The following is a 16,599-nucleotide window of genomic DNA, read 5'->3' as shown; positions in this document are numbered from 1 at the left end:
TTTTCGCTTATACAAAACATTATAAAGCAGATGTTAGCATTTTCTTTTCAGAGAAGACATACTTGATGTGCTTAAACAATGAATCTACCAACTCATTTACTCTTGTAGCTGCTATGAGGAAGGAAATGGGAGTAAGTATAATGAGACCCTTAGTGAAAGACATTTTGTGGTGATATATAAAACTAGGCTACAATATCACTGTTTCCTTGGGAACCCGTCATGTCTAGCAGAACTGAAAAGGAACAGATAAAAAAAGGGTATCAGAAAAATTATATTAATAACTCTGCTGGTGTCAGTACCTTTAGATGACTTACAGAAGCCACCAAAAGAAAGTATCACATGCCTTTGATATACAATTAGAGTGAATTTTCATTTACAGATTTTGCAGTGAAGAACAATTTCAGCATAAGACTGTAAACCAGGAATGGTAATCTGTTTTTTTGGAGGGTGGTATTGAGTTCAGAATGAGAACACAAAAGAACAGGAAGGGCTGGTACCAGGAGACACATGAACAGGAAGGACAGAGTTAAAAGTGAATGCTCCTTAAAAATAACTTTTGTAAATAATCATACTACATGATAGTATGATCATTTCTTGGTTGATTATAGACTACTGTTGGTCCCATTACGCTGGAGTGGGTAGAGGAGTCTGTGCTGTGAGTATGTTTTCATCAATATGTCACCTGGGTAATGTAAATAACAGCAACAACATGAGACAATTCTGTTCAGGCTGACAAGAACATGAACAAATAATGTTTGTTTTTAATTGCAGAAAAATCTGTGGAATGATAGGTGGAACTGATGGTGAGAAAGCAAGGTAGAAGCTTGGAAAGGTCAAGTTGAACCATTTTTATATTGTCATCAAGACAGGATGTCTTCCGTCCTGAATCTGCTCTCTTTTTTCAAAACAAATAGCTAGATAACATATGAGGATTACAGTTCCTGTCCCTGTGTTTGTTTACAGTTACCCATGTAATGGTAGGGGATTTACTGGAAACAGGGCAAATACCAAGAAGAAAAGAAAGCTCTTGAAATTCTGCTGTGAGCAAGTATTTGTAATTTGTGGATGAAAAATCGCAGGTGCATTGAAATGAAGCAGGCACTGTAAATCCAGAGAGTTCAAAGGTAAATATCCATTGGAAAGAATCTCAGATGAATGAAGCAATGCACAAAAAACTGTAGTGATGTCTTGCAACAAAACTACAGCCCAAATACTGCTTGTGTTTATGATTGAGGCATGGCATGAAATATTCTTGAGCCAACTGTATAACCTGACAGGAGGAGTGACTACTTTCAATTGGTCTGGTTCTTTGTAATCATTCTTAGAAATGATTGAGTGATTTGTCTCGTTCTTCACTTCCCTGGGATAAAATGTATTTTCCAAAGGCTTCTGTACAGTTAATTCTTCCATTCAACATTCATAGATTGATAAAGAACGTACTATCTTCAGTAATCTGATGACACATGGTTCTACATTTCCTCTTCTTTTTGACTTCGCTGCCAGATTTATCTAGTGCCTGGAAGAAACAAGGAATTCAGTGAGAGCCAGCTGGCTGCCGTCCAGTCCGAAAGGTGAAGGTGATGTGAACTGGAAGAGCAGAATACTTTCAGGGCTGAATGAAAAATCGTACAGTTTATTTTACAAGGATATCTGATTAAATATAATAAGGTCAGTGTCTTACACATTGGTTTATGGTTTTTAACAAAGGGTCTATTATGCGGAATTTTACATCAAGAAATGGAACAGTCTCCTTTAGCTAAGGATGCCAGTGACATCTCTTGGAAAAAAATAAAATTCCATGAATATTTGTGCCTGAAAATAGGTAGAGATTATTGTTAAGACCTGCTTTACAACAGCAAACCTCTCATGTCCTTCTGACAATATGTTCCTCATACTGGAATTTGTTTCCACAAAGGAATGGTGCCTTCACCAATACCACAGGCAGAACTCTATTTAGTCTATGGAGCTGCATCCTAGAATTTATTATCTATGGAAATACAGCTAATGAGGACCATGATAGGTTCTGGAAGATGACTTTTTTCCCCATGTCTTTGCACCTGGTTATAAATTGATGTCATGGCAGATTGCAAATAGCACCAGCTCCAAGACCGTATGAGCTGGGATGAGATTTCAAACTGCTCAAATTAAACCTTTTAAAATTACTTTATTATTGCTGCATACACTTTGATGTTATCCAGCACTGATGTTGTGTCTCACAAAATGAGAGAACAGCAAGCAGAACTCTACTGTCTCTTACAGAGTAAAACCATACAGATTTGGATTGAATTGTTTCTTTGGCATTCTTGGATAGGATATTTCCCATTTATTTGGTCTGAATGGCATTTTGGGTACTGTAGGCAACTTTTTCCAGAAATTATTTCTTGCCACAAAATGACTGCTCACGTGGGGGATTTAGAGGTAGCAAAAGAGTTTTGAGAGGTTTCTTTCACCAGTACCTGGTGCCCATGTGGGAGGAGGACTTTCTTCTCCAAGCTTCTTTCATGGGTGTCACATTCTTGCTCTTCTGGGTTACAGTAATCTGTCCAGACAGAGGCTGGGGTAGATGTCACACTTTGAAGGTGAAGGACACTCCGGCAGGACCTTACGTGGGCGCTCGTGGAGCAGCAGCTCTGTTGGGCTGGGTTCGCTCGGCTGAACAGCGATGCCGCTCCCGGCTCGGGGGAACCGGAGGCTGGCCCGGCGCACACCCCGCGGCTCCCTCGATGTTGCTCTGCGGTTCTCTGCCCGAACTGCGGACCGTGCCGTGGGGCCTACCAGGGGACGGGGATAAGGGTGCTCTGTCGCCCTCCCGGCCGGCTTCCCCCTCGCCTTTCCCGCTGCCTCCATCTCCTCCTCCCGGGGCCGGCGGATCCTCCTCCCTAGGGCTGCGCTCGGGGACCGGCCCCGCCGAGCGGGTGCCCCTCTCCGGCGGCCCTGGGGGAGGCAGGAGCGGCGGGAGCGGCGGGAGACGCGGAGCGGCGCCGCGCAGCATCTCCCCGCCCTCCCCCTTGCCCCCCCGCGGCCGCCGGGCTCGGTCCTCCCAGCGCGTCGCCGGCGCCTTGGCTCCTCCTTGTCCTTCCTCGCGTGATTTTTATCGCGTCCATTTTTTGTGCGGGGATAAATAAATAAATAAGGGCAGCTGCCGCCCGCCGCCCCCCGCCGCCAGCCCGCGCGGCGCCGCTAGGGGCGGCAGCCGGGCCCCGCATCGCCCCGCGCCGCTCGGCTCAGGAGAGGGAGGCAGCGGGGCGATGCGGAGCCCCCTCCCGTGACTCCGGCTCTCCGCCATGCCATGGGTTAGGCGGACTTCATCCCGCAGCCGAGAGGGCACCAGCCAAGCGAGGCGGCGGCAGGAAGCGGCGCGGTCCGGCAGAGGAGCGGCGGGAGGCGGCGGCGGCGGGAGGCGAGCGCGGCGCCCCGCGGCCCCTTCCACGGACGGCGGCGAGGAATTATGAGCCGCGGCCGGCGGCCGGGACTGGCGCTCGCCCGCTGGGGCTTTCCCCGCTGCGCGCCCCGGGGCGCCGGGGCTCCACTCTCGCACGGCGCCCCCCTAACCCCCCCCGGCAGCCGCTGCCCCCGTCTCCTGACCCCCCGACGCTCGCTCCGTCCCCCCTCTCCCCGCCGCGCGCTCGGGGCTGGGATAATCTCGCTCGCACCCAAACCACAGCGCTCCCGCGGCTAATCCTGCCCTCTCCCCTCTCCCTCTCCACCCCGCCCCCGACCCTTCCTCTCCCGGAGCTGCCCTCTCCCCTCCCCGCTCCCCCTGCTCGCCCCCCGGGGCCCCTCCGTCCCCGTCCTCCCGCTGCCGCCGGCGGCCCGGCGGGTGGGTGCGAGGTCGGGGCTGCCGGGCACCCCGCCCCTCCCCGGCGGGGCCGTCATTAGGCTGCCGGTTGATTACAGGGTATTGATTTGTATGTGCTTCTCCCGGCGCCGGCCGCTCCCGCTGGTGCTGCTGGAGTTCGGGCAGCGCTTCTCGTAGCGGCGGCGGCAGCTCCCACCAAACATGTCGGCTCCCGCCGGGCCCCGGAGCGGCCCCGCCGCTCCTCAGCCTCCTCCGGCCCCGCAGCCCGAGATGCCGGACCTCAGCCACCTCACGGAGGAAGAGCGGAAGATCATCCTGGCCGTCATGGACCGCCAGAAGAAAGAGGAGGAGAAGGAGCAATCCGTGCTCAAGTAAGGGCGGGCGCGTCCCTTTCTCGTCCTCCCGGGCCCTCGGCCGGGGAAGTCTCTCCTCCGGCCCCGGGGATGGCACGGCCAGGGCGGGAGAGAGGAGTCGGGCGGCCGGGGGCGGGCAGGGGTGCTCCGCGCCGGGCAAGTGTGGGGCACGGCGGGAGGGACCCGCGGGTGCAGCCAGGGACGGGGCAGAGCTCGGCGCCCGCCTTGGTCGCGCTGCGCGGGGCGGCTCCGGCTTCGCACGCCCCGGCGCCGGCGGGAACCAGGCGCCCAACATGGCCGCACAGGTGCCGTCCTCACCCGGCGTGTTCCATCGGGAGCACGGGGGTGGGTCGGGGCGGCGGTCGGCGCCGCCGGAGGGGGCGGACCGGCAGCATCGGGCCCGGTGCCGGGGGCGCGGCGGGCTCCGCGCTGGCCGCGGCGGCCCAGCCGGGCGGAGCGGCACCGCCGGGGCCTGGGCTCTGGCCGCCTGGCTGGGTGGGTTTGCCACAGCCGCCATCTTCCCCCGACAACGTGTCTGCCGCCCGCCCCCGCCCCGCTGCTCTTTCCAAGCGTGAGCCCCGGCGCCGGGGAAAGCTGGACGCCCTCCGCCTGCCCGGCGCGGCCGTGGGGCGGCTCCGGCTCCGGGAGCTGTCTGGAGCGACCCGGCTGAGCACAGGGAGCTGGCTGCACTCAGTCACCCTGCCCAGCTCAGCACCGGGAGCTGTCCACAGCCTCCCGGCTCAGCACCGGGAGCTGTCCGCGGCCGCCCTGCCCGGCTCAGCACCGGGAGCTGTCCGCGGCCGCCCTGCCCGGCTCAGCACCGGGAGCTGTCCGCGGCCGTGTCCGGGCAGGAGCGCGGGGCCCGGGGAAGCGGGAGCGTTCCCCGTGCGCTGTGCCCCGTTCCCGGCGGGACACCGGGCCCCTGGCAGGCGCGGGGGTCCCGCTGCCATGCACGGCGTGAGTCACGCCCTTCCTTAGTCCGACTGAATAAAGTAGAGAAAACTCTTCTCCCTTCATGGTGGAGTCACCATGCTGACTTCTCGTGGCTTAAAAACAGGCAAAGCTACTGCTACCGTGGACATGACTTTGATGAGTGTGGTGAAGCTGAAGCTCTAAGCTTTTTTCTTTTTGTATCAAGATTGGCATTGTGTCTCGGACATGTGAATTGCAGCTGGCCTTTCAAACTCAGCGCCTGGAAGCTGTCTTCTGAGCTTTAGCTGCTGACTTTGGAAGTCTGTTTCCAAGATTCGTTGCATTGTTCTTAGCTTCATACCAAAAACTTCAAATATCATTTGTTTGACAGCTCCTAATTGTTGAGGAGATCTCCTAAAAACATTTCAAAGTTTATTTAAAAAGGTTTTTTGTTGGATGAACATTCTGAAGCACGTCAGCGTAATGTGAGCACTGGAAATAAAGTACCATACCTTCTTTTGTCACCACATCTTAGTCTCTTGCTCTACAATTTGTTTGCTATTTTTATTTTGATACTTTTATTTTGAAACAATTTAGACTCCTTTCTTTTATTAAATTGCATGATATATCAAAAAAAATGCAATTTTTTGTCTAAAATTTCTGCACTCTTAAAAATCATTAACAAAAATGGAAGTTCAAGTTGAAAGCTGTAGGAATTCAAGGAATTAAGGTTGCATTTTAAAAATATAATAATAGCATTAAAATTTTAAAGAAGGCTCCTGTCAACTTTTGCTTGTAATAATTACTTGTGATCAAATAATTATTTATGATCAAATATAAAGTAAAATATCAATATAATAGCTTGAATGGTTAAGCTTGCAAGTGAAGAATAAACTTCTCAAGTAATGGTAAGGTTAAAATAACTTAAGAAATGAAACAATTTTTTTCATTTGTAATATTCAGACTCTTGGAAGCAGACAGTGGGTAAAAAAAAGTTTTTATCAAATCTAAAATAAACTTTATGTGGCATTTAGTTTCTTATTATGTCTCACTAAGAGTGTGTTTTTGAGTTCTCTGTAAGCTGCAAGGGAGATGGTGTGGTGTAAAGTTTATACATAAAGGAGGGTCGAAAGCAGTGCTATTAGGAAAGTGTTGTCAACTGAATTTGAATAAATGGCCCACAATATTTTAGAGGGTAGTGAGAAGTGAGCTGGTGTTAGATGAATAACTCATCAGTTGAATTTTTCTTAAAATGAAGTGTCTCCTTGAACCATCAGGTACATGTTTATTCTAAAAATAGCTGCAGATTTATCAAGCACAACCCTCCACCAAAGTCATATCACCATCTTTATGTTGATATTACTGAGTTTAATTCTTTGGACAAATATTTTCCTTCTGTCAAAAGAAGAGAAAGAATAAAAAAACCCAAAACCCCATGTTTATATGAATGAACTGTTATTGCATAGAGATAAATATAGAGCTAAATCCTGCAGTCTTTGTTCAAGTGTAATTCTCCTCGAAGGCAAGCTTCTTTTGAAGTGGAAGGTATTTTTGCCTCAGCAATAAAATTGTGTCATTTCATTCCATGGAGAAATATAGCAGGATAAAAAAAAAAGGTCCTGAAAACAAGAGTTGACATTTAGAGATATTAACACAAGAATTGTTCAAATGTTGAAGAAAGCAGCAAGCATGTATTCCCTCTATTTTTTAAAATATAATTTATGGTGATTGAGTGTCAGTATGAATGACTAGTCTCTGGGCTCTACTTCCTTCTCCATTCTATTTCTATCTTGTGTTTTTCAAATTCTTATGCTGTGCCCATCACTATTTGAACATTTTCCAAAAGAGCATTAAGTAGTGTGACTCACATCTGTAATGTGGACTATTTATTCTTTTCCTTTCACTCCCTGGGGTAAATATGTGTGGATTTAAAATAGATACATAACTTCTCCTTATGCTTGTTTTACTCTTTTTGGGGAAAGGAAATACAGATGGTATTGAGTTGTAATCTGTAGCAACTAACAGTGATCAGGTCAGCATGAATTCTTGCCAGCATTTGATGGAACATGATGGCATGGAAAGCAGAAGCTTTCCAGATTTGCTCTCTCCTTTGGCCTGGTTTAGTCTGTGAAATACGCTGAGCTACAGTTGTGCACTGTGCTCCTGAAGTGGAGCTTCTGCTTTAAAAAGGATGGCAAACTCTGCTGCTTTGACTGTCTCTCTTCTGGAATTTTAGGGGCCCTTGGAGTGCGTTTTGAATGTTATGTGCTAAGAAGGTGTCTTTTTGACAAGGTTATTGAATATATATTTTGCATAACATTTTATATGCGTAATGCGTGACAGAGTGAATTTATGTCTGTACTCTGGGTGTAAGTCTTTGCTGTTTAGAGAATATTTACATATTTTCAACCTTTTTCTTTGTGGATACTTTACTGACTTGGATAGAGGATAGAATTTTTCATGAAGACTTTTTCTTTAAATTATGCACATTTGCCCTCTTATAAAATCTGGTTTTGTGTGTGTAAGCTTTTTAGATAACACATCTCCATACAGACTGATTTATGGGATCAGTTTTGTGCCTTCTTACTTTTAATTTGTACTTTATTTCTGTATCATAGAACTGTATTGAGAGAATGCACATAAGAAAAAAATACAGGAGATGTTAGGATGCTGCCATTATTTATTAAGACTTCTGTTTCAGTCTGTGTGATGTGCATCGACACTTTCCTACTCGAAATATCATGAGTTTCCAGCTCCTTTGCTGGAAACAAATTGGGCTTTGCTGAGCAAATCTAAAGATAAAATGCTGTCCTTATAAAGTCAAACTCATATCTCTGAAAAGACTTGTATTTCAACTTTTCATGGGTATGGAGAGATTGGCCCAGTAGTAGACAAATTTTCCCAAGAGAAATTCTGTTATGAAATCATCCAACTTTTCACATATTTGCAAAGCATCACAGGTTTACCATGAGGTCCTTATAAGAGATTTCTTTTAAAAGTTTGTGGCTTTGTCAGCTGATTTACCTAAGGGGACAAGAAAGGTGGAAACATAGTGGGCTAGCTAGAGGATGGTGGCTCTCTGTGAACCATCACTGTCAAGTCCAGAGTGAGTTTTAGGAAGGTACAACTGACTGCAGGCTCAGTTACTGTGATAGTGATTGCACAGACATGTTAAAAATGGGGGAGCACACCGAATGAGACAAAATCTCTGACAAGCATAACTTAAGGAAGCTGGGCTGTGTCTGCTCTGTATGACACTGTGAGTGAGGTGTGGGGCAGAATGCTCACCTGGGGAAGAGGAAGCAATAAATTCATGGCCATGACTCACAGAAGTGTAAATATCAGACTCACAAAGCTATTGTACTGTTTTATAAATAATTATCCTACCTCATAAATAATCAGCTCTGATTTGCACTGTCTTAAAAGCATTGTATGTTTTGGATTTGGATTTCAGGGCTGGAGAGAAGAAAGAGATATATATGTGGTGCCTATTGATTTTGCTTTTGGAAAATGGAGATATGCATAGGCACTCCTAAAGTTTATAGAGTAAGGCAAAAAGATATGCTTTTGACTAAAAAGTAAACTAGGACTCCAGGCAATGTTAGTTAAGTCATGCTTCCATAATTTTGCACAGCATTTTGTCTGAGTTTGGTGTGCTGATTGGAACAGTTCATTGCTACCACTCATAATTTTGCTCTCGTTTCTAGGCATTATAAAATAAAATATGGTCCAAGTGACTTTAACAGTAATAACTTTATGCAGCATAAAATAAGTGATAGTGGAAATTACACAAATATATGTATATAGTTGAGGAGAATACTTGCCCACTTTCCTGCCCTGTCATGTCTTCTTCCCTTCCTACCACCTCATTCTGCTCCCTTGTAATATTCTTTATCATCTCCCCCTTCTTTTGTTTTAACAATTTGTGCTGCTTTTTGGTCTCTCTCAAAATTTTCATTATTCCTTGCTCCTTCCATGCTTAGACATTTTATACTGTAGATTGTACTTATGCTTGTCAGGTTGTTATGACTTGTACCATTTGCTCTTCAAGAAGACTCACTATTTAAAATTGTTCTCTAAAGAATCTAGCACACTTTTAGACACTGTCTACAAATGATTAAAGTAGTACTTCCTCTTAGTGACTAAGCAGAATATATTTGGAGATTATACCAAGTGGCAGTTACACTAATTATTTGGCCTGATAATGTTTGTGTTGAGTAGAGTTTTAGAAGACTGCAGTAGTGCTGATGTTCCCGCATTCAGGAAGTACAAGTTGGATCAGTTGGATATAGAAGGGCTTGACATCATAGGGGGCTGAGAAATAGTAAAAAAGACTTTAGTTAACAAATAGACATTCAACACCAGATAGTATGTGCTTTCTGTAATCTTGTCAAATAAGTATCTTTCTGCACTTCTTGGAAAAAATCCAGAAAAAACCCATTTAATTTTACGTCTTAAAAGGGGAGTGGAGATTGTAATTTTAAAGGTGCTGGGACTGTATCCTAGAAAGCAGTGACTGGGTGAAATGCAGTGGTCTCCGGAGCTGAGGTTAGGGGACTGAATGGTCCGTTCTGGCTTTTGTCTGCACGCATCTCTGAGCTGAATAACATCTAAATAACAGAATGTCAAATAATTGATTTTTCCATTGAACCAATGGCTAATTAGTGTGTATATTGTAAATGTCACAGTAGTGATAGGTTACTGCAGAACTGGTATAAAATGTGTTTTTACCCGCCTGGTTTTAAAGTTCTAAAATACTTGTAACATATTCAAAGTTCCATAATAAGGAGGAAAAAGTAAATAATAGTTTGAACTTGGAATTTTAATCCAGTGGAATGAGATTTTCTTCAGCTTAATGTCACCTCTCTTTCATTTTAGTGGCTTCCTTCAAGTTTTGTTATCATATTTACGGTCAGTCAGAATGCTAGGACAGTTTCTAAGACCATTAGGCCAACCTTTTCTAAGAAGGATTATTTTGGTGTGATTTTTCATTTCCCCCCAACGTCTTCACTGATGATGGATGCATTTTTACAGAAACTTGGGGAAATAAAACCCCAAGAACACACAAAGTGATGAGTAATGATCTCATCTATACCTGTTTCACTGCAACAGATGTTATACATTAACAATGAGCTATGAGGTGGGAATGATCTTTTAAGTTTAGATCACATGGGCTGTTTTAATAATGTCTTACTATATCAAGGTTATTAGCTACAATTTACCTTAGACAAGCTAATCTCTCTAGGAGTGGGCAAGTCTTTCTTTTAATTTAAACTCATAAGCAGGAGGAGTCTCTTGAAATACTAATTGTCTAAAAATGGCATTCAAAAGCAGTCATTGTTCAGACAAAGTAATTTGTATTATAAATGTGAAGTTCATATCGACCAGTATTGTTTTCATTGCTTACTGAGTTTAGATCTCTTTTGCAGGATTACATGGTGTAACAGAAAGAACTGTTACATTCTTGGAGTAATCTGTTGAGGGTATGTTATAGTATATTAATAAAAGCAGTTTACACCAAATCTGGTAGTGCATTTGTAAACTCAGTAAACTCCAACAACTTTACCTCAGGAGTTTTACTTCAGGTGACACAGTAACATTGCAAAGTCGGTGCTGTGCTGAACCTGCTTCTGCGTGGTACCGTGGTGACTGTCCTCATGTAGTTTCTCCAAGCTGTGATCTTGAAGCTGCAAAGAGGTCACTAAGGACTGAAACTGTGAGAGTTGATGTAACAGTAAGAGATTGGATAGGGGAATAGCAGTGCGTATAAGAAGTAAATACACGTAATTTTTGGAGAGTAAGAGTTCAAAGCCATTTCTGCTGTTTTCTGTCATTGAAAGTGGAAGACAGTGTTTTTATAGTCTTGAATTTAAGTATCAGCTGTCAGAGCATTATATGCTTGCAGAATGGTCTCAGTTATGTTTTGATAAAGAAATCAAACATGCATTTTGATAGAGTAAAAGTAATAGTCATAATAATTGACTTTATGTATCTATATCTTTAGGAGTTTCTCAGTTTTGATGTGAGGTCATGAAGAATATCTTTGATTTAAACTTTGAACTTTTTAATTGAAAATATCATGAGATATCCTGTTTGTTGTAGCAGGAGTTAGCAGGAGTTGGACTTGTGTTTCAAACAGGTCTGAGTGCTTCTATTTAGAGAATTCATAAGAAAATCTTTAAACTTTAAATAGCACATAAAACCTATTATTTTCTTTGTTTACTGTCTCTATGGGGCTGGTTCTTCCTTCTTAAATCTCATATGAGGTTGCTTAAATACTTCCTGATGACCTATTCTTTATTTGACATTAATATTTTTAAGGTGAATCGTTTCCTATAGCAAATATAATATTGCATTTGTATGCAGAATATTTCACAGGTCATAACCTTGCTAGGTATTTGATATAACATGGCATTTTGGTTCTGTGTATTTTTGAGGGCAGACTTCCTCTAGAATTTGTACTATCTTAAGCATATGAAGGACATAAAATGTTTTCACCTTTAAATGAAATTGTGAGTTAGAAGCAGTTAACCTGTTTTGGAAAATGGTTTACAACTATCTTTCGTATTACTTTTCAGAAATGTGTACTCCAGTGTGTTAGCAAGAAATCTTTTTCCATATAGTGTTTATCTAACTCTTGGTGCCTTTATACATTTTTCTGATTACAAAAAGGATGAATGAGAAGAAATGATTTTAAAGCTGTTTAAAGCCCAGAGAACACACAGAATAATAGAAAACATTACTGGTTACAACCTCAACAAGTCTTCCAGTTCATCCTTTGCCTCAAGGCATGACCAGCTCTTAAGACAGCAGTTTCTGACACTTGTCTAAACTAGTGATTTGCAATCGTGAGACCCCCCAGCCAGTGAAATAAATAGCCTTCCTGGCCCAGGCAAGGGCACGTGGCAGACAGTCCACTGAATTCAAGCTAATGATCTCTGCAAGAGCTGTGTTGTCTATGCAGCAGAAAGTGAAGAGTGGGCCAAGAAGATCTTAGGGTAAAGCTCTTATATACAGTACGAAAATTTTAAAATTTTTCAAGTGATAGTTCACTAGTGAAAGGTGTGAGAACAATACTCCACTACTGACTCAACCAGGGATGGAGATTCCTTGAATTCTCTAGATAATTTGTCTCAGTTACTCAAAGACCTTATCCTTACCACTAGATTTTGCCCCTTACTCTTAAATCTAAGTCTCTTTCCTCCATTTGCTACTTATTCTGTCCACAATGGAAACACAATGCAGTCTGTTATTTTTCTGTTTTATATGTATTTCGCCAATGATATCATATCTCCTCCTGTATATTCTCATCACTGCTTTCTGTGGATTCAACAAGTCTTATTTTCTAGACTTCTGACCATTCTTGCTGCTGGTCTTTATATATACTTTTTGACTGATTTTTTTTCTTTAATAAAGTGTTCAAACCCAGACACATATTCCAAAACTGTGTGGGGAGAGCATGAGGATAGAACTGTCTTGCACAGAACTCTTTCCTTGTATGGACAGTATCACGTGTTTTGGGTTTTTGTTGTGATAAAGCACTTATGGATTCATGGTCAGCTTGTGATCTACTGTCCCTTCACCCTGCTTTTCTGCAGAACTCTTGTTGAATCAATAATTCCTCATTTTGTATTTTGAATTTGAACACCTCAGCTTTGCAGTATTTGTCTTTAGTGCCATTGAGTTGTATTCTGTCAGATGCCTCTAATGAATTTTGCATTCAAGTACCTAAATAAAATGCACAACAGCCCTTGGAGCAAGATTGAGGACTTGCCTCTAGACAGAGTGTCCTAATAACAGAGATATTTTGACTTTCTTTTGCCTGTCCATACATTTGTATTCCTGGCCACACAATTGTATGCCTTCATTTTTAGAATGCAGAATAAACCTTTACAGTTTTACCCATAACTTATTCACTTGGGAAGAGAGAGCTGTGTTCAAATCTCTTCCTGATAAAGGAGGTCTTTCACCAACTTGGAAATATACAAATGCTATATTATTGTAAGGGAAGGGGTTCCTTCCATCTGCTGCCATATTTAGTCAGTAGATACAAGATATTCGTTGACATAGAAAAAATTTGATGCAAATTTGAGGTCCCAAAAAGACATAATTACTAGGGGTTTAATTGAAAATAAGAAGATGGGTAGTGCAAGTGATTGTCCACATTGTCGACATTCCTGATTGAAAAGCTCACACCATTTTACAGTCCAAGCAGTTCTTATAGGGGAGAACCAACATTGACATCAATATAAGTCCATCATGTGAGTTTTCACAAAATCAGATTTTTGTATGTCCAGCACTCATAAAACTATTTGATTAATGAAAATCATTGCCTCAGTTTTGGCATCTTTTTAATTCCCACATTACATCATTTAGAGCCTGGATTATGCTATTTGAGCCCAAAATTCTTTGGGATTCTTCTGACCAGATTTGAATACCTACAGAGGAAGACATCCATATCTGAAATCACTTAGGTTCAGTTTGAAGCAATTGGAAATAAAGAGGTGCTTTTAGGATGTGATCTATCTCATCTTAAATTAGACATTTCGAATAGGCCAGACGAATTGCAGAGCCTATTTCTGGCTGTGGACTTAGAAAGAAGATAGAGTGAATATGTCAGGCGTAGAGGTCTTGTTCACAGACTTCTGGAACTAGGTAAGTTGAGTCTGCCCTGCAGAGTTCTGCCTTTGAGAGTAACTCTTCACTCTTAGATCCTATGAGAATGCTGTGGACACTTTCCCTGCTGATGTTTATGGTTCCCTAGAAGCTGTTTGTCAATCTGCATATTTTGCTTATATTTCTATCAATTATTAATTAGCATATGCTCATTTATCCATGACCTTACTATTTGAGACTCACTGCTGGGAACCTGAGTATGCTTCCCTTCTAGTCCATGGTTATTCTTAGGTTTCGGTATATTTTTTATGCTGAATTCAGAAAGCCTTTGAAGAATGAGATCTAAAAGAAGACCTTGGAATATAAAATCTTTCCAGCATGTGGGATTAAGCATGTCCATCATCAAAAGAACATTGCAAAGAAAACCTTTCTATGCCATTCCCCAATAAGAATGACTAGCAGATATTTTAAGGTAGAATCTCACAGATGAAACAAATCAGATTGCTAGATGGGAAGTCACAAACAGGATTTGTCTACTACTTGTAGGCTTAAAACAATGTAGCATTAAGACCCAAAGAAAGCTCTATAAACTCAGTTTGACAGTTTCTTTTCTTAACTTACACACCATCTCTCTTTTGCTATGTATTATTTTAGTGGTATTTGTTCAGCTACTGTGTATTTACAAACTGATAGGTCACTTTTGATGGTAGTCTGTTAAAAACATACTGTTGTCCTGCTAAGCATTCTGAATTCAGCATTTCCTTGATTTGAAAGTCTGGATAAACAGGTATCTATGGAATATGCTGTAAGGTACTGAAATAAAATATATTTTTGCTGAGTCAGGCCCTGAGGCAGTTTGGGAGCCTGGGTTTTGATTCAGCATGCTTTCATTAATTTGGCTAGTCACTGCGATTACGATTCACTTCATTCTGTGTAACCGACTGCTGCACAGTAAGTGACAGCTGAACCATGTATTATCTAACAGCTAGAAAAACAGCATCACTGTCACTTGTAGGAGGCTGAGGTTTATGCTTTTATCAAACACATGTTTTTTACTAAAGTTAAAATCTTCAGGAAAATCTTTTTTTTTCAAACTACTTGTAATGTTGCAGTAATGAGGTGATGAAATATCACAGTAAACACTATGAACTATTTAAATTAAGAATTTAATTTTATTCTATGGATAGAATGAAATGGCTTGTTCTGGTTTTAATTAATGTATTTGCTTTTTGGGTTGGTAGTAGGGTTATGCCTGTTGATATTTTGATGATAGTATGATTTATATATAAGTAGTAAGTCTGAGGAGCTAAGTTTAAGTGAATGGTAAATATTTGGACACTACTTCCATCACAAGACATATTACATCAGAAGACATTTCAATTGAAGCAGTAATTCTAATTCCTTTGTGGAACTTCACCAAAGTTTCCATCAGATTTTAAAGTTAAGCAAAATACCAATATGATTGGAAGAGAACTGTATTTTTACCTAGTATCCCTATTTCTTTCAAAAAACTATCTTCCAAGCTTAAAAATATGCATCAAAAATCCAAATGTATTTTTTTTCCTGCCCTGTTTATGGTTAATCTGAAAAACTACTGTAGAGGATGCTGTGAAGGCACTGGGCCAAGAAAAGGTGCTTTCAGGATAGAGTACAGAGAAAGTTCTTGTTATTTGAAAGCCTTGAATTCTGTCTGCTTGATATCTGAAAATACAGGTGGTCAAAGCTGAAGGAAATTTAAGGTGCTATAGCTGAGCACTAATGTACGTTTATGTATTTTGAGTTTATTTAGACATGGTTGAAAGATAAATGGTTTTAGCTACTTTGTGGAGTTTACATGAGCTTGTCTTCTGCAGAATTTGCAGTGTTCTTGTCTAAAATTTGGTCTGAGATATATTCCAAGCTTTCTATTACACAGATATTCTCATTTATAGAAGAAGGTTTTATTTGGAGAAAGACAAAATAAACATTTAGTTACATTTTAAACTTTTAGTATGAATGGTCATATTTGTTCTGCACAGAGTGATAAAAATTATAGAATTAGTCCATGATAGCACTGTGTCCTAACTTAATGTCTCAGATATAAATAACTATTTCTTAATTAAGTAAGACCAGTTAGTTACAAGTAAGAAGTTTGTTTATTAAAAGGAATATGGGTTAAAATACTGTCTTTGCTTAGATTTATAATTTTGCCCAATAAAACTTTAATAATCAAAAAGCATTCACTGACTCTGGAGTTTCACTATGGAAACTAAGTCATAGTTCAGTAGGCATTGATCACGTTGTCATTATAATAAGTAAAAGCACTGATGTGTATTTTTCTTGTTATTATTGAAATAATTAATGATATACTCCTAATTTTATTTTTTAGGTTAAATAAGAAAAAGCAGTTTAGAGTTAATAATATGTTTTGTCACTCTTCATAGCCACAAGGTTTTTCTTTGATAAGGGCTTAGGAGTGTTTTATTATAGTAATCCACAAAAAATTTGTATTTCAAAGGGACTGCTGGTCCTAACATGAATAAGACTAAGCATGATGACCTATTTTAAAACAGCTCTTTCCTGCCATTGGAACTGCTGGATTTTCAGTAAAGCTACCCAAAAGAAAGATGTTGGTTTGTGTTAAAAGAGGGAAATTGCCATTAAATATCTTCTGTCTTGGACATAAGTATATTTTATTCAGTATTTATAAAGTTGCTGAATGGTATTATGATATGGAAGGAGGTTTATACCAGAACTCTGCTGTGCCTTTCTATTGCTTAGTATGTTTGGACATCATTAGTATCTTTTTAGGGACTGTTTTAACATCTGCACAGTAGTTTCTGTAATTACATCACCAAAATGTATTCTACCCTTAGTTTCAGTTTAATAGATTTTCTTCAAAAATTTTCTCAGTGTGTGAAACAAAGGAAGGAAAGGAGT

General features: G+C 41.7%; 2 protein-coding genes across 26 annotated transcripts in view; one reads left to right on the top strand and one right to left on the bottom strand.

Annotated features, from left to right (window-relative positions):
- Positions 1 to 393: 393 nt before the first annotated feature.
- On the bottom strand, positions 394 to 2,999 carry LOC134562025 (basic salivary proline-rich protein 2-like). Its single transcript, XM_063419468.1, has 2 exons — positions 2,457 to 2,999; positions 394 to 1,516 (listed from the first exon to the last, which is right to left on the bottom strand). Exon 1 carries the CDS (start codon positions 2,990 to 2,992, stop codon positions 2,603 to 2,605), a length of 390 nt encoding a protein of 129 aa, XP_063275538.1. The 5' UTR covers positions 2,993 to 2,999; the 3' UTR covers positions 394 to 1,516; positions 2,457 to 2,602.
- Positions 3,000 to 4,000: 1,001 nt separating this feature from the next.
- RIMS2 (regulating synaptic membrane exocytosis 2) overlaps positions 4,001 to 16,599 on the top strand; it is a 446,716-nt gene continuing 434,117 nt past the window's right edge. For all 25 annotated transcript variants that reach the window (XM_063389634.1, XM_063389477.1, XM_063389557.1 and 22 more), the window contains exon 1: positions 4,001 to 4,170. In XM_063389634.1, coding sequence (XP_063245704.1) covers positions 4,001 to 4,170 — 170 coding nt within the window. The remainder of the gene's footprint in view (positions 4,171 to 16,599) is intronic.

Source organism: Prinia subflava, chromosome 1 (genome assembly GCF_021018805.1).
Source record: "Prinia subflava isolate CZ2003 ecotype Zambia chromosome 1, Cam_Psub_1.2, whole genome shotgun sequence".
NCBI classification, from domain to species: Eukaryota; Metazoa; Chordata; class Aves; order Passeriformes; family Cisticolidae; genus Prinia; species Prinia subflava.
Note: the sequence above shows the minus strand (reverse complement) of the source record. Positions and strands in the feature narration are given on the sequence as shown.